The sequence below is a fragment of the Equus quagga genome, chromosome 13 (genome assembly GCF_021613505.1).
Source record: "Equus quagga isolate Etosha38 chromosome 13, UCLA_HA_Equagga_1.0, whole genome shotgun sequence".
In the NCBI taxonomy this organism is placed as follows: domain Eukaryota; kingdom Metazoa; phylum Chordata; class Mammalia; order Perissodactyla; family Equidae; genus Equus; species Equus quagga.
In genome coordinates, this window is record NC_060279.1 from 9,666,012 (window position 1) to 9,684,405 (window position 18,394).

The following is an 18,394-nucleotide window of genomic DNA, read 5'->3' on the forward strand; positions in this document are numbered from 1 at the left end:
ACACAACACTAAGTTAAATCAAATTTAATGTATTTTTTCATTTATTAGCAGAACTTACAGGTTAATATTATTTTTGTTACATTCTTCATGATGTCTAATGGAAAAGGGAGTTAAAAATAGGTTTCTAATTTCTTAATCATAAAATAAAGCTCTGATCTGTGCTTAGATTGATTAGGAAAATCATATCCATATTATTCTACTTAGCAGGACATTTTTAATATTTCTTGCCTCTCAAAGATTAAAGGAATATTGCACAATCTATCGTTAATATTTACTTAAGCCAGATAAATTAATAAAGTTTTAATTTCTCAAGCTTACTACTACAAAATAAAAAATCTAGTGAACCTAACATAAATCCAGATGGCAAAATAAAATTATTGGGAGTAAAACGAAAAACTCTAGCCATAACATAAGCTATGATATTGTACTGCTATACATTTCATTGAAAAATATTTGAGTAAAATTTGGCTCACTGGCATAACAGACATTATACATGAAAAATGTTAAACTACTAATACAGAAGAAGCCTTTACAAATATGTGAACAGTAGTGGAGAGAGAGAGAGCATTAGCCCTAGACAGTGATACCTATTGTCAAACTGAAATGTAACAGTAACCAAAGAGAATAATTTTATCTAAATGAAATAACTTTTAGCACAGAATCAAATGCTGCTATATCCAACATGAAAAATGATTCTAGCACAACATTAGACCAACAAAGATGATTTCATTCCACTGTTGTCAGATAAAATTACCAGGCGAATCCAGTAACTGGCTGCTAACCACACTGAGCTAATTTACGGTTTCTACAGTCAGTCTCAAAGTATTCATGTGATCTCGTTGGCTCTGTTAGTGTCTGTAAGAATACCCACAGTGGCTTACTTTTAGGTTTCCAACGTCTCTCTTACCTGCTGTTGATCTGCTCCTTTTTTGCTGTGGTTCTGGATATAATCAACCAGCCCATGTACCACTGTACGCACAGCAACCAGCCCATTTTCTAGCTGTTCCCAAGTAGGAGGAGGAGCATCTACACAACAAAGAAAAGAATTTTTATAACTATGCTATTCAATGTTTTGCCCAATATTAAATTAATAAAGGCGTTAATGTTGGTACTACAGTGAAATCAAATTAAGGTTCATATAGCTTTTCAGGTAACAGCTTATTCACCTAAACATCATTTTAAGGGAATGGACATATTCTTTTAAAGAGGGGTTGCGAACTAAAATAATGACAAGGAAGGTAACAGAAAGGAATTAAGTAGGCCAGCCAACAAATGGCAATTGTCATTAGACCCTCAGTATTGGAAATGACAAGAGAAAGTGATAGGGACTATTTTGAAATGCAGATATGTCTCACACCTAAAGTTATGGCTACAATTCAACTTTAGCTGACTGTCGTTCCGTGAAGATGCAAGGCCAGCACTACCAGATATACCACCAGGGAAAGCTGGTGGAAAGACATACCAGGGAAAGCTGAAATTTGAGATTCTTATGTAAAATTACTCAGTTTTTAAGTGTTGGCACCTAAAAAATTTAGAATATTGTGCAGACCAACACAATATGGACGAAACACAAATTGATACAGTCAGCCACCTGTAATGTCTATTTTGAAATTCTGTATAAATCAAGTATTGGTAAACAGAATGTTTAAAAAGTTAAAAAAAAAACTATTATGTAAAGCAACTCTGCTCTACATCCTCTGCTTCATTTAATAAGTATTTGTCCAGTACCAGCACTGTGATTTTATAAAGGAAAAACTAGCCATAAGGCTAAGTATAAAATATTCTCTAAAAGAAATATAAAATGAAGTGAGAACACAGATGTAGAGATGACTTCCTGTTGGAGACCTTCTGAAAGACTTCTAGGTGACGGCATTTGAACTAGGCTTTGAAGGACACGTGGGATTTCCAGAGGAAAAAAGAATGAAGAAGTAGAGAAGGTGAAGAGAACAGTCATACAGAAAAGCATTTTTTGGAACACCTACTAAGTCACAGGTATTGTTCTAGTTGCTGGGGAAGCAGTAACAAAACAAAGATCTCCAGGGGCTGGCCCTGTGGCACAGTGATTAGGTTCCACATGCATCATTCACTTGGGCAGCCTGGGTTTGTGGGATCAGATCCCAAGCGTGGACATGCACCACTAATCAGCCATGCTGTGGTGGCAACCCACATACAAAAGAGAGGAAGACTGGCAGAGATGTCAGCTCAGGGCTAGTCTTTCTCAAACAAAAAAAAAGGGAAGATTGGCAACAGGTGTTAGCTCAGGGCAAAACTTCCTCAGGGGGGAAAAAATCCCTGTTACATTCAAGGAGAGGAGCCAGAAAATAAATAAGATAAATAATCAAAATATGAAGTATTTAGATAATGATGAGTTGAATGAACAGAGCAAAAAAGGGGAGTGGGAAGGTATGTGTAAAATTTTAGACAGGGTAGCCTGAGAAGGCCTCCTTGAGAAGGTTACATGTGATTCAAGACCTGAAAGAAGGGTTTCAAAGTGTGCCATGCAGACAGATTGGAAGAAAAACATTCCAGGCAGAGGGAACAGCAAGTGCAAAGGCTCTGATGTGGGAGCGTGCCTGGCATGATCCATGTGATGAAACCGGAGAGGAATGAATTAGGTGGAAAAAGAGTAGGAGACAAGGTTGGAGAGAGGTAAAGGAAGACTAGATCATGTGAGACCCAGGATGTCATGGTAAAGGTTGTGGCTTTTACTGAATGATGGAAAGTGCAGGAGAATTTTTGAGCAGAGGGGTAACAGAATCACTCTGACTCCTATGCTAAAACCAGACGGAAAATAGGCAGCTATTGCATAATCCACAGAGATGAGGTTGGTAGCAGCAAAGGTGACAGGTAGGGATTCCGGATAGATTTTAAAGGTAGGGCCTACAAGATATGCTGATAAATCAGATGTGCCTTATAAGAGAAAGAAAAGTTGAGCATATCTCCAAGGTGTTTGGACTGAGGAAATGGAAGGATAGAGTTGCCACTAACAGGAATGGGTGTGTGCGGAAGGATTTGGAATTCACTTTTGAACAGATTAAGTTTGAAATTATTAAATATTCAAGTAGAGCTGTTGCATGTTGAGCAGGCAGGTGGATATACAAAAGAATTCACAAAGAAGGTCTGGGCTAGATGTACTGTATTTCACAGATTTTAAAACACACCATCAATCATAAAACAACACTGTTAAATGCTGCTAACAGGTCAAATACAATGAGAACCAAGAAATGACGTTTGAAATTAGCTACATGGAAGTCATCTGTGACTTTGTCAAAAGCGTTTTGATTGAGCGGTACAGACAAATGCCTGATTGGAGTGAGTTCAAGAGAGTGCTACAAAAAGGAGAGAAAAGGAGTAAGAAGTGAATGTCAAATGGTGTCAAAAGTGGGTTATGATGAGAGGAATAACAGTACATTTGTATGTTGATACAAATACTCTAGTAGAGAAGGAAAACTGATGATCTAAGAAACAGAGGATATGGGAGGGATATACTTGACAAGATGATATCAGTATGTGAGGAGAGGGTGGCCTTAGCTAGGAGTACGGTTTGTCCACTTTTAGGACACAAGTAGAGCAGAATATATTGGCACAGATGCAGGTAGATAGGTTGGTGGTTGACGTGGCAGTGAGCAATCTTTTGATTGCTAGAATGATCAAAGTACAGAAGTGAAAAAAAAATCACTGTGTTCTAGGAATAGACCTGATCTGGTTTGATCAAGTAATTTTGGCAGTAAATCTACAAAGGTAGGCTGATAAGAAATTAGAGGGCTCTGAATGCCATAGCCAAGAATTCCAAACTTTACTCTATAAGCAGTGGGGTGTCACTGAAAGTTTGAGTGCAGACATTAGGATCAGAGACATGATTTATTTTGCAGCAGTAAGCAGACTAGATGGGAAGAATTAAAAGAGTATAGGAAAATGGAAAGCATTTAGTCTCAGGAAAAGGAATGAGGGCTTCACTAAGGCAGTATTAATAGGCACAGGATGCAGGGATATGGTGAAAGAAGAACAGATAGGTCCTGTTGTCGGAAATAGTATGTAGAGCAAGTGAGAGGAGAAAAGATATGAGGTAAGACAAAAGACTCAGGTTTTAAGCTTACACATCTCAGAGAATGAGGTCATTTACACAGAGACAGAACACAGGAGGAAGAGCAGGTATCAAGTAAAGATGAGTTTGCTCTGAAACACATAGAGGAGATGATGAAGAATCTCAGAAAGCATTTGGGAAATTGGGTCTGGAGTAATGAAGAGATATACTGATAGTTATCTAAAAAGAGATAATACCTGACACTGGGAATGAATGATCACCATCAACAGAAAGTGTAGAGAAAACAAAACTCCAAGAACACACCAGTCTACTCCCTAGTGGGCAGGAGAGGCAAGAGCTACCAACACAGCAGCAGCCATCAGACAGGTCAGAAGAGAACCATGAGGCTACAAAAAGATAAGGGAACGAGAGAGATTCTATATCAAGGAAGCAGTCAGGATCATTATCAAATGCTGAAGACAAATCAAGTAATTTTAGGACTAAGAAGAAGACTTTGAAATGAGAAACTGGGAAATTACTAGTGACTGTTCAGAGTTTTAGTTTAGTAATAGGAATAAACACAGGACAGAAACAGGATACAAGCTAAAATATCTTAGATGTAAGTATTAGGCAAAAAATAGAAGGTTGGGTGATTTTCAGGTCAAGGAAAACGAGCATGAAAAGGGCTGACAAAGTAAAGATGCAAGAGAGGATATTTGATGGAGTGAGATACGGTACAGAAGGAAAAAACAGGGCCAAGAAAATGCAACTAAGGACATATGACACAGAAAAAAATGAGAAAACTTGAGTTTTGTCAAAAGAGATGAGAATGGTAAAATACGGCACAGTTTTGTGATGAGAAGAAGAAGAAATATAAAGGATCCCAGAGAGAATTTATTTTCCTGGTGAAGTGCGCAGCACAGTATAAATAAATATTAACTGAAGTGATAAAGAGACAGATGGACAAGCCTGGGGCCAGAAACTTAAAATACTGTAGAAAAGATCTAGAATAACTATCCTGAGAAATTCCAGAGTAATGTAACAAAAGATAATTACAAGAGTCATTGAGCAGCACTGAGGCACACATAGGGTAGTCTGGGAACCCCCCTCAGGTTTACCTGGACTGGGGTCGATGTTTGCTAACAGCTCCAAATGGGGTCTTAGTCGGTTCAAGTTCGCTGGATCTCCAGTCCGCTGGAGAGCAATTGTTAGTTCCTGAACACTTTGTGCAAAAGAGGCTGGGGTCTGCAACTTAAAAAAAGATAAACATTAACTTTCCCAAAGGCCAGATAATCCTTTTTAAATAAAGCTTATTTACAATATCACAATCATTTCTGCAACTTATTAAATTTAATTTTTATCCTCCCACACATCCCACACTTCGGCCAGATTGGACTGCCTGCTACGTGAACAAACCCTGCACTTCTTTGCATCCACAGCTTGACATGTTGTATACTCTCTTCCCTCTGCTGTCACAGTCCTCAAACGTGAGACCTTTCTTGATTCCTCAATTTGGAAGATTCTTCCCATCTTATGTTCTATAACGCTATGTTAGTTTGGCTCTTGGGGTCCTTCCAAATGATTGAAATTTGGAAATACAGTCTAGAGTAATGCTATACAATAGCAAGAACAATGAAACTGAACTCAGTCAAACTGAGTTTGAGTTCAAGTTCTGTTACGGATCAAAGATCCTAACGCCAGATATAACCCTTACAGACTCAATCTGAAGTCCATCTGCTAACATGGACTAAATAATTTCAAAAGACCACTCCAGCTCAAAAAATCCTAAATTGGTTTGGGATTCTTGGAGGCTATCAGGTTGTATATTTCCCTAAGGCTTAATGACACACACTCGTGCATTAACTCCCTAAGTTGGCCATACATATGACGTATAACAGGAAAAGAAAATTGATTATGTGATAGTAACTAAGGGTTCTTATTTGGAAACATTTAGCTCTCTGTATTTTATTAATATAGACGAGAATTTTCCTCCCACAAAAGGTCACTCTATAAAAGGTAATTTTTTAAAAAGCATACATTTTAAAAAACATGGAAAATAACACAACCATCATTAGAATGGTGACATGCCTTTATTCAATTTTTTCATCTTTGCATGTTTTTAATACACTTATAATCAGCCATTTATAAACTTACGATTTTGGCTACCATTAATATTATAACAGAAGCATTTTTCTATTGCTAACCATTTTTACTATGAAATATTTCAAAGAAAAGTAACTAATACAATGATAATATCCATGTATCCACCACCAAGGCTTAATGAAAATGTTTCACTAATGGTTTTTTTTTTTTAAATTGTTACTTATCAGCTGAAGAGAGTATCTGTCTTAACTATGGTTCTAATGGCCATATAACAGTGTTCTGAGCAGACAGATCTTAACTTCTTTAACCATCCCCTTATTTTCTCCTTTATAAATAATGCCACAATTAACATGTTTGAGCTCATAATCTTTTTGAAGTATTTAAAGGATTATTTTCTTAAAATAAATTCCTGGGAATAGTAAATTTGGTCAAAGGACATGAAAATTTTGAGTTTTTATTCACTGACAAATTGTCTCCCAAAATATCTGTAATGCATTTTATAAACCATCAGCAATAAATGAGAGTATTTTTTTTTCACTAATTTTAACAGGCAATATTTGGTATGTCACTGTTCTAAATGTGTATTTAATTATTATTGGGACCTAATTCTATCCCATCAATTACATATATTTCCTCTTTGTGAACTGTTAATTCATGTTTCTTTATCCATTAGTTTACTAGGATTATTGCTTTTCTTATCACTTTTTAATAAATTCTCTATTTGTATGGTCAATACAGTAGCCATTAGCAACATGTGGCTATTTAAATTAAAATTAAATTAAATTAAAATTTTAGTTGATCAGTTGGCACAAGTCATATTTCCAGTGCTTAACAGCCACGTGTGGCTAGTGATCACCATATTGGACAGTACATATACAGAACATTCCATTAACACAGAAAGTTCTATTGCTCTATATAATAATAAGATGTCACATACATGGCAAAGTTTGTTGTACGAAAGTCTCCAGATATTAAATTCAAATTATTGCTCATGATGTGAGAAAACTATTATAGGATAAACACCTAGCTACACGGTCTAGCTCAGACAAAAAAGGTCAATCTCCTTGTACAACCTTTCTAAAAAGCAAGCGAAGTTTCTCTTCAGGGGTAGAAAGCTACTCCTTTAAGACATCATTACTAAAGTTTCAATATGTTATAACCAATCAGTTGCATAATTTCAAACCTAGCAGTTGTAGGTAAAGCTTGGTTTAAGGTATCTAGGGAAGACTTATAGGACAGAACTGAATATTATGCACCAAGCTGCTATAAAACACATTTTCCAATTCTCCTTTGACATTAATCTACTACTTACGCAAAGAATTCTATCTTTGGGAATAGCAAAGAAAAAAAAGGAAGGACAGAATAGTATGGAAACAGGTTTAGTGGTTAAGAACATGGATTCTAGAGTCAGAACGCCCAAGTTCAGATACCGCTCTGTCACTTATTACCTATGTGATACTGGAGAAATATACTTAACCCCTCTCTGTCTCTATATAAAAGTGATAATATAGGACTGTTAAGAGGAATAAATGAACAATTTAAAACCACCAAACGCATAGTAAGGTCTCAGTAAATGTTAAATGTTATTATATTTAGGCTACTCTTACATCTTGACCTTATTTCTCTAAATTAAATGTAGGGTGGACTCTAATGTATAATCATCCCTGTGCTTCTAAGTATTTAAGGTAAAATAGTAAAAATTAAATACTATCATTTAACATAATATATTTACATGGCACTTTAAGACTTTTTAATAGCACTTTCATATATTTCATGTTGAACTGTAACAAAAACAGTTACAGTATTACTCCAGTTTTAAGAGAATTAAATATAGCTCAGAGTCAGAAAGAAATAATAGAGCCTGACCTAAAATTCATGTGGACCCTAATGATCTTTTTATCATAATAAACAACAGATAAAGTAGAAATAAGTTTACTGAAAATATAATCAAACTTAGAATGACTGGTAACTTATGTGAAACTTATGATGTGAGGTTTCATAAGAAACCTCAATGTATACATCTTCCAGACCATTAAATGGCTGCTATAGGAAAACAATAAAGGCATTCAGAAAATGGGTTTAACTAACACAAAGATCAAAACTCAGAGAACAATAGAAGAAGGGAGAGAGGTAATGATAAAATAGAGATGGGAGACCCCCAAGGGAATATGAGACAGTGCTGGATAATGCATTCTACCACTAATCAAATCTTATATGAGTAATGTCAGTTATACCTCAATTTTAAAAAATCTTTATATAAACAAACTGGTATTATGATGTGACTAGTTATGACAAGACACTAGGCTACATTTACAAGAGCCTGACATACACTAATCACTTTAATATACATTTGTCAAATAACTGAATTACCAAGACTCCAAGATTAGTCAAAGAAGTAAGGAACAAAAAAGGGTCTACCTTGTCAATAATGGACTGCATATGAGATTTGTGAGACTGGTCTCCATAAAGCAAAGAGGACCATTGGTCTGGTGCAATTCGTAAGCCTGCTTCCATCGCAATCTGCACTATCTGGGAGTCATGTTCTCGCCGCAGAGCTTCATAGGTTCTAAATTCTTCTTTCAGCTGCATCAAAGAAGAGTCTTCATCACGTTTGGTGACCTAATAAGATACATATAATCTCATGAGTCAGGTAAGAAACAAAATGGGTTTCTACTTTATATGACCACATACAGCTAACAGATCATTTTTAATGTAACAAACAAATTTCTTTTAGCAACAACAGCAAGATTAAAATGAAACACACTGTTGTGCCTAGAAAACATTTCCCCCTTTACAGATGTCAAAATCTTCTGAATAGGTCTTACAGAAAGAAAGAAAGAATGAATATGTGCTGGAACGAAATCCAAAGATTGCATAGACCTTAACACACATAGATGCAGTTTAACTTTTATGTGTGTATAAATACATTTTTGAAAAGAAGAAAATACTCATACAGGTATAATTATTCTGAAAAATAATGTATGTTTCTTCTCCATAATTGGGGATTATTACTCTTGGGCCTGCCTGGCATTGAGCCTGGTGGTACTCATACCTGAAAGAGCTTCAGATGCCGGTGAGATTCTTAGGATGACTAATTTGTACTTGGCTTAATTCTTCATGGAGTTTTATAGTTTTGGCCACCATTAGAAAGTGTAAATTCTGAGATGCTGGACTAGAATAACCATGATGATGATAATAGTATCTTTTCATAATAAAGATAATTAACGCTTATGGAGCACTTAGTATGTGCCAGTCAGTGTGTTAAGTTACCTTATTAACAATTATATTGACGTATTAACTCATTTAATTCTTTAAACTTGTTGAGGTAGGTACTATTGCTATCACCCCCAATAATTCACATTTTGAGTCAAGCTGAATTTTAGGCAAAAGGCTTAAAAAATCAAAGTAAAAATAACTAATTCTAGTCTAGGATCACCTATATCCTAACTTATTTTAGGACCTATTTTGCCTTGTTAACCTTTTATTCCCAAAAGGACTCAAATTCCTCTAGTAGAAAATTTCCATTTTTTCCTCCCACCAAAGAAACTACAGAATATTTTAGTCAAGACTTCTAGGTCATATAGACATTATACTTAAAAATGTATTCTTGCATTCTTATTAGAAGAAGGTCTAACAAATTTTGTTAGGTAAGTCCATAGAAAGACCAAACAGATTAAAAAATCAAGAACTACAGTCACAAAAACTAAATATATTTTGAGAGTATTCAAAGGCAAGTCAAAAGACCAAATGCATATGTATACGTATGAAGACAAACTCTCAACATAGGCTAACCCTCATTAAAATGTAAAAGATGCTTTCCATATGATATACTGGTTCCCTGGCTGTCAAAACTCTCTTTAACTGAAAACAATCAAAGATTTCCAAGAGATGCAATGTCTAACAATGACCAGAATTACCCTGCAGCCTGAAAAAGCTTTTCAAATAGAAATAAAAGAAATGCTGAAAGGACACAGTGAGAACACAGCTATATGGACACATACACTTACAAAGAAGAATGGAAAATGCAGTCTGATTTGAGTTCCATGAGGAAGATGCAATGGGTATTGGTAGACACTTAACAGAAACTCTGTCATAGTGAATGAAGTTTACAATGAGAGAAGATAAATCTTTTCATAATTGGGAGTGTAGTACAAACTACCACCAAGAGAAGAAAGCAGATAGACAATGAAACAAAGGGAAATAATCATGACCCAAGTAAAAAATAATTGGATGTTTACAGATTTCTAACTTTTTTTAACTATTAATGCTTTTAATTAGAATTGAGAGAGGTTCACTTTGTGGGTATTCTGGGGTTTTGAGCCCCTTATTTTCACAGAAGGCTGGATTTCCTTTCCTTTCCTTTTATTTTTTAAGCTTCCTATATTGTATCTGTCTGGTGCTGCTAATGGAGAGAGAGAACAAGTAACACTGTAAGCAGACAGACATTCTGAAATGTAGCCCGGATTACACAGTACATTCATGTTATTACAACATTATAACAAATGTGAGTTATTCAGGGACAATCTGGAGTTTTTTTGGCAATAGGTTGTGACAGCTCCAGAGGTACCTAAAGAAAACAAGAAGGGGTGTTACAGACCTGGAGTCCACACTCCCATTTTCAGTATATAATCTGACTCTAGAAAGAAACAGAATAATGTTGGCATTTACTAGAGCTTTTAAAAATATTGTCAAATTAAATCTGAATGCTCTCCTATTGACTTTGTGAACCATTTTATCCTTCTCAAAAAATGAGAGAACAGAATATAGCATGATGGCAAATGTGGGGTTTTTTTAGTTTGAGTGTCAGATGAGAGAATGTGGTGACCTCACGAATAGATTTCCTCATAGCTTGCAAGAATTAACAATTTTTTAGAGACATGCTTTCCTGGTCCATAAAGTACTGGTTGTGTTGCGTCAGAAGCAAGAAGCCTTGACATTAAGAAGTCAGGAAAATAGGATGAACAATAAATGGCACAGAGTGGGCACCCGTGTCTGAAGTGGTGCTGATTACATGTGGGATACAAAAGAATCTGTCCAGCATTACTACATACACTGAAGCCAGAATGGCAAGTGGAGCTCCAGTATTGTGTCCGTGAAATTACACCATGGGCAAATAGCCAAATAAAACTTATTTCTGCTTCAATGACTCTCTCTTTAGACCATTTTGCTTATAGTTTTGGTGGAAAACTGACCCAGCTTATTAGTCTCTTCCAATACAAAAATCTCCAAGCCTTGGTTTGATCTATGTGGTTCAATATCTAACACAGAAAACTCAATATACCAAGATTTAACTTTAATAGGACACTTTCTGCATTCTTTAAAAGAATTGCTGAAATTTTCTGAAAAGATACAGGCAACTTTATTAAATTCAAACTTTTTACTACTTAAGTTTGGGGAAAGGACAAAGTTTCCTTTTAAGCTGAAATTTAACATAGGTTCATACCTTGAAGCAGGAGGCTCGATAAAGGAGCTGGACGACGTGTCCGATGCTAGTTTTAGAGGCTTGAGGAAATCGTGGCTCCAACCTTTGCACCACAAAGAGAACCAACACTTTTCTTGACAAAGCAGAACCATCTTCTAAGGCCAGGAGAACCAGCTTTAGAGCTTCCTCCTGCATTGCTAGGAAAAGTTGCGCAAAACCAAAATTCATCATGTGCAAAAGATCAGATAAATCCCTTTATGAGAAGGGCAATATTCAATAATTTCTGCAGGTACCACTTAACGGGCAATACAATAACAGATATTTACAGTTACACTTTTTAACCATTTCGGGGCAATTTTGTATTACATTCCATACATTTTACGTAAGACAGCAGATAAAAGACCAATACAGTTAAGAAAAACTTATATCAAAAATGAATAAACTGGGGCCAGCTCTGTGAGTTGGGTTCACATGCTCCACTTAGGTGGCCCTGGGTTTTGTCAGTTCGGATCCTGGGCGTGGACCTAGCACCACTCATCAGGCCATGCTGAGGTGGCGTCCCACACAGCACAACTAGGAGGGCCTACAACTAGAATATACAACTACGTACTGGGGGGCTTTGGAGAGAAGGAGAAAAAAGGAAAAAAAAAGAATAAACTTTTGGCATTGAGAGAAAAATTTTAAGTGCTCTGAAAAACTGACATGGAATTACCCAAGCCATGACTGCCAAGTAGGATGCTGCCTGGTAACAACAGAATATTGCAAAGAACTAGCCTCTGTATATCACTTAGAGTTGCTACCTCATACTTTTAAATTACTAGTATAGTAAATATCAAACTTTAATTATATACCTGGTCCAAGGAACTGGCAGCCCCTAGCCCTGACTGCTGCCCAAAGATTGGAAGAGAGTTGCTGAGGATTCTGGTGCTGGAGAATGAGCTCTGTAACTGTTCGTTCACCTAAAGACCGAGCTGCCCTCATGGCACGAATCCTGCCTTCTTCTTCCACTAGCTGGCAGTGGACCAGAGTCACCAGCTTCCTCTGCATCGGGCGACTCAGAACACTCTGAGTAGTGCTATTCAGACCCACTCCTGTAAAAGAGAGTAAAAAGTTATTTAGTAGGTTTACAACGTAATTTTAGAGTCCAGGAAAACTTCCTCTGATGGGCTCACTTATGAGTATGTGAACAGTTCTGGGTTCTACTAGAATATTTAAAATAAACAATAAACAAAATTACACAACTGAAGCCTTGTTTACATTTTAAAAGTATACAAAACCTGTTATCTCATGCAAATGTAACACTATGACATTAAATATACCATTATTCATTTTAATCATGGAGGAATAAAGAAAAAAAGGCCAGACAACATTAATAATTAGTTTAAGACCCAAATCTTGAGGTCATAACAGTTCTGGCATATTATTTCATAGCTGTTAATCTTACTTTCCTAATGAAATAACAAGCTGTAATGGCAAGGCAGTAATAGCAACTTCCAATTTTATTACATCTCCTATAGCATACCACATAAAAATGGATAGAAGGCAGGCAATTCAGAGGTGTCAAATGATGGGAAGCCCTTCCGAAACCACTAGTGTACTTACACTTACTTCTGCAACTCATTAAAATAATGTTTCTAACATCGCAGAAACTCTAAATTCACTACTTTATTTGATGTGGTTTGCAATGATAATATTCAGCACCGGTAGGTTTGGTTTATAACAAACAAATGAACTTCATTAATATCCATTTAAAGCCCACAATTTTTATGGTAATAAAAGCATCTTTAATAAACACTTTTCAGCATGGATAATTGCATCTGATTTACCTCTAGCACTGCTGAGTGGTTTCAGGTACAATGCTAATTCTTCTACACATTTCTTGGCTTCCTCATAATGCTTTGTATCTTCAACCCCACTACACAAAGTAATGGGCTGTTGCTCAGGGACCTAGAGGTCAAAAGAAAAGGTCTGTTTTGGTGCTCACTAATTAATCATCTCTAACACTGGTAACATCAAAACTTCTACTAAATTTACTAAAGTCTTTCAAAAGATCTTGTCTATACACACAGACACACACACACAATTTATTGCATTTTTTGCATTTTGTTTAGTTTCTGTAACAGCTTTAATGAGACATAATTTGCATACTATATAACTGATCCATTAAGGTATATAATTCGATGGCTTTTAGTATATTCACAGCTGTGTAACCATCACCACAATTTTAGAACATTTTCATCACCTCCAAAAGAACCCCATGCACTTTTAACTACCACCCCTCTCATATATCCTCCCAACCCCTCACTAGCCCTAGGAAGACGCTAATCTATTTTCCGTCTCTGTGGATTTGCCTATTTTGGACATTTCAGATAAAAATAATCATAAAATCAAACAATAGCTTCCAAAGTGGCTGTACCATTTTGCATTCCCACCAGCAATAAATTAGCGCTCCTGCTGCCCCACATCCTCACCAGCAGACTGTTGTCAGTGTTTCGGATTTTAGTTATTCTAATTGGTATGTAGTGGTTTTTCATTGTTGTTTTAATTTGGAATTCCTTAATGGCAAATGATGCTGAGCAACTTTTTATTTGCTTGTTTGCCATCCATATATCTTTTTTTGGTGAGGCATCTGTTCAGATCTTTGACCATTTAAAAATTATGTTCTTTCTATTACTGAGTTATAAGAGTTCTTTATATACTTTCTAGATAGAAGTTTCTTATTAGATATGTGATTTATAATTATTTTCTCCCACTCTGTGGATAGTTCTTGCACTCTCTTGATGGTGTCCTGGGAAGCACAGAAGTTTTAACTTTTGATTTAGTTCAACTTATCTTTTGTTCCTCATGCTTTTGGTGTCATATCTAAAAACACCACTGCCTGCTTCAAGGTTATGAAGATTTATGCCTATATTTTCCTCTAAGAGTTCTGTAGTTTTAGCTCTTACATTCAGCCTTTGATCCATTTTAACTTTTGTATATGGTGTGAAGTAGGGATCTAAATTCATTCTTTTGCATTTAGATATCCAGTTGCCCCAGCACTATTTGTTGGAAAGACTGTCCTTTCCCCGTTGAATGGTTTTGGCAACCCTGTCAAAAATCATTTGAACATATATGTGGGCTTATTTCTGGACTCTCTATTCTATTCCATTAATCTAAATGTCTGTCTTTATGCCAGTCTTGATCACTGTAGCTTTGTAGTTTTAAAATCAGGAAGTGTGACTCCTCCAACTTTGTTCTTCTTTTTCAAGATTGTTTTGGCTATTTGGGGTCCCCTGAGATTCCATATGAATTCTAGAATGAGGTTTTCTATTTCTGCAAAAAAACACCAATGGGATTTTGAGAAAGTCTGCAGTGAATCTGTAGATTGGTTTGGGTAGTATTGCCATCTTAGTAATATTAAGTCTGACAGTCCATGGACACGTGATGTCTTTCCATTTATTTATGTTTTCTTTAATTTCAGCAATGTTTTGTAGTTTTCAGCATACAAATTCTTTTATCCTCTGTGCTAAATTTATTCCTATTTTATTTTTTTGATGCTACTATAAGTGGATTGGTTTCTTAATTTTCTTTCAGATTGTTCATTGTTAGTGTACAGAAATGCAACTGATTTTTGCATGTTGATTTTGTATCCTGCAACTTTGCTTAACTCATTTATTAGTTCTCTCAACAGTTTTTTAATGGCAATCTGTAGGGTTAAAATAGTGGTTATTATGTATTAAAATGTCCTATCCTCAAAGTTCATAAACACTCGTTGTTTCTGTTAAGATATGACAACTTTATGAAAAAGAAGTAAGCCTCAGTTATTTTTTATTTATTTATGTTAAAGATTTTATTTTCCCTTTTTCTTCCCAAAGTCCCCTGGTACATATTTGTCTATTTTTAGTTGTGGGTCCTTCCAGTTGTGGCATGTGGGATGCCGCCTCAGCATGGCTTGACGAGCGGTGCCATGTCCATGCCCAGGATTCAAACTGGCAAAACCCCAGGTCGCTGAAGCAGAGCGAGCAAACTTAACCACTCAGTCACGGGGCAGGCCCCAAGCCTCAGTTATTTGTTATTAAAATATTCTATTTCTAGGGGCCGGCCTGGTGGCACAGCAGTTAAGTTTGCACGTTCCACTTTCGGAAGCCTGGGGTTCGCTGGTTCGGATCCCGGATGCGGACACGGCACCGCTTGGCAAGCCATGCTGTGGCAGGCGTCCCACATATAGAGTAGAGAAAGATGGGCACGGATGTTAGCTCAGGGCCAGTCTTCCTCAGCAAAAAGAGGAGGACTGGCAGCAGATGTTAGCTCAGGGCTAATCTTCCTCAAAAAAATAAAATAAAATAAATTTTTTAAAAAGTTTTTAAAAAAATTCTATTTCTAAAATTGTTATCCTCAATTAAGTTTCCCTTTTTTTTGGTGAGGAACACCACCCAAGCTAACATCATTGCCAATCCTCCTCTTTTTGCTTGAGGAAGATTGTTGCTCGGTAACACGTGTACCAATCTTCCTCTATTTTTTTGTATGCAGGATGCTATCACAGTAAGGCTTGATGAGCAGTGTGTAGGTCCATGCCCAGGATCCAAACTGGCGAACCCTGGGCTCCCAAAGAAGAGTGTGCGAACTCAACCACTACAACACTGGGCCAGCCCCAAGTCTATTTTTTAAATGTTTCCAAAATGTCATACTGGAATTTTCAAAATAAAAGGATAAATGATTATAAAATGAAAAAGTAAGTACAGGAAGAAAAGAAAAAGAATCAATTGCACTTTCCCTTTTGACAAATATTTTGTAGTATTTTTGGTGACATCATCAAAATAGGTTTGTAAATAAACTAAGTTTTCCTTTTGAATAAGCTGTTCTAGAATTGCTCCTTTATTTACAACATACATAATATCAACCTTCCCTGCTTTTAGCAGTTTATAGGAAGATTATCAAGAAAATATTAGTGGGGCCAGATCCAAAGTTCCAGCACACTACTTCAGAAAATGATTTATGGTAAATATGTGTTACTTCAGACTCACACTATGCAAATTGATTTAGGGACAGATTATTTAAGTGAATCATACCTAGCTCTCAAAAACCTGCCTCCCTTGGCTTTGTGAAACCTTCTGAGGATACTACTGATCTCTAATTTGAGAATACTGACATAAAACTCTCAGAGTATTACTTTCAGAATTATCAGACTAACTTTTATATTGAGATACTGATAGATATTTGTTCCAACTCTAGATAAAAGGCTCCCAAAAGCAGTGCTCTTCTGTTTTTGTCACCTTCCTTCATCTTCCATTACAGTTAGGGTCTACTAAGAAAACTGTCTGAAGCTGCTTCACTTTTCCTATGAAGTAAAATGCAACGGTTTTATGAGTAATATTTTCCTCAGTATTAAGAGCTCCTTGTGACTGACTTTTTAGGTTTCTCTAGTGACGTGAACAGCTGAGAATGTTGAGAAAGTCTGACCACCAGATTAAATGGATGTTCCCGTACTATGACTGAGAAACACTGTACTACCAGAACACATCTCCTAACATACTGAAATCTAGTGCACAATGCTGAAGAGAATTTTATCTATTTAAATAGAAGGTAATGGTAACCAATTTAATTCAACAAGTTTCTCTCAGGAGGAAAACACACACAGAGAAATTAAAAAGTCTAAGTCCCCCATCTTACCTGAGCACCCACGAGCTGCAGCAATGCTGAGTTCACGGGAAGGAGCTCAATGTCTGTATTGATAGTGGTCTGGTCAAACGGGCAAGCCTTGCGGTGGAGTTTATTCAGGCACATCTTGCAGACAGTATGGCCACAACCCAAACTGATGGGCTTTCGAATTGTTTCGTCGAAAGTCTGAGTGCAAATTGGGCAGGAGAGGAAATCCGTCCACTGTGGAGCTTGTACAGGCATTGCTTCTGGAGTTACAATTCACTAACACACACACAAAAAATCTAAAGCAAAGATTCCACTGGAATCAAAATCTTTGAAAAAAGTTTATCTCTTTTTTTTTTTAAATATCTTCTGTAGATACAGTCAGCACATAGTGTGAAATATAACCTGGAAGACAAAGCAAAAGAAAAAAAATGAGCGTCTTTCTTTTCAATTAAACTGTGTATTCTCACACTATTACCTACACCTATAACCTTTTATACCACATTTATATCACGAGTCCGTCTTTTTGCACTTTTACTGAATTAGAGCCATAATAAAACAATTAATCTCACCTCCTCATTTTAGAGATGGGGAGTAGACCCCAGAAAGACGAAATAACTTGCCAAAGGTGACACGAAGTCAGGCATCAAGTTAAATCCAGGACCTAAGTCTCAAGTTTATCTCAGTCTGATTGTTTTACATTTAAAAATTAGCCTTTTTAAGGCGACTAATAACATTGTTTCTTGATCTGCACACCAAGTTATACGAATCTGTTCAGCTGTAAAAATTTATCAAGCTTATGTACACTCCTGTGTTACATCTCAACAAAAAGTTGTTTAAAAATTGGCCTAAAATAAAAACTACCTTAAAATACTTCATCATAAAATTTAGTGTGGATAACAAGATAAAAGAGACCATGGGATTTTTTTTTAGGTTTATTTTTAAGGGTTTTAGATATTCTTAACAGTTTTATTTACTAGTAGATATCTTTAAGCCCCTGGTCCAGCCAATACTTGTTGCTATAGTGTGTTGTGTTAGAACAACATAGTTTACTACAACATAGTAAAAATTATTTACTTCAAAAGATTTTTAAACTCCCAAATTCAAGAATGATGGAACAATTATAGTTAACCAGAACCCACATATAATCAAATTTCACTGTCTACCCTCTATTATTGGGGATAAAAGCCAAATCACAAAATTCATTACCTGTGTCTAACAGA

At 36.1% G+C, this 18,394-nt stretch overlaps 1 protein-coding gene across 5 annotated transcripts in view; it reads right to left on the minus strand.

Moving 5' to 3' along the window:
- Positions 1 to 18,394, minus strand: part of RC3H1 (ring finger and CCCH-type domains 1) — a 79,144-nt gene that overhangs the window by 27,298 nt on the left and 33,452 nt on the right. For 4 of the 5 annotated variants that reach the window (XM_046680764.1, XM_046680763.1, XM_046680766.1 and 1 more), the window contains exons 2-8: positions 17,199 to 17,576; positions 13,376 to 13,496; positions 12,401 to 12,640; positions 11,571 to 11,746; positions 8,546 to 8,746; positions 5,143 to 5,275; positions 908 to 1,026 (exon numbers count right to left, since the gene is read on the minus strand). In XM_046680764.1, coding sequence (XP_046536720.1) covers positions 908 to 1,026; positions 5,143 to 5,275; positions 8,546 to 8,746; positions 11,571 to 11,746; positions 12,401 to 12,640; positions 13,376 to 13,496; positions 17,199 to 17,429 — 1,221 coding nt within the window. In that variant the 5' untranslated portion in view covers positions 17,430 to 17,576. The remainder of the gene's footprint in view (positions 1 to 907; positions 1,027 to 5,142; positions 5,276 to 8,545; positions 8,747 to 11,570; positions 11,747 to 12,400; positions 12,641 to 13,375; positions 13,497 to 17,198; positions 17,577 to 18,394) is intronic. The other variant, XM_046680765.1, reaches the window with a different exon arrangement.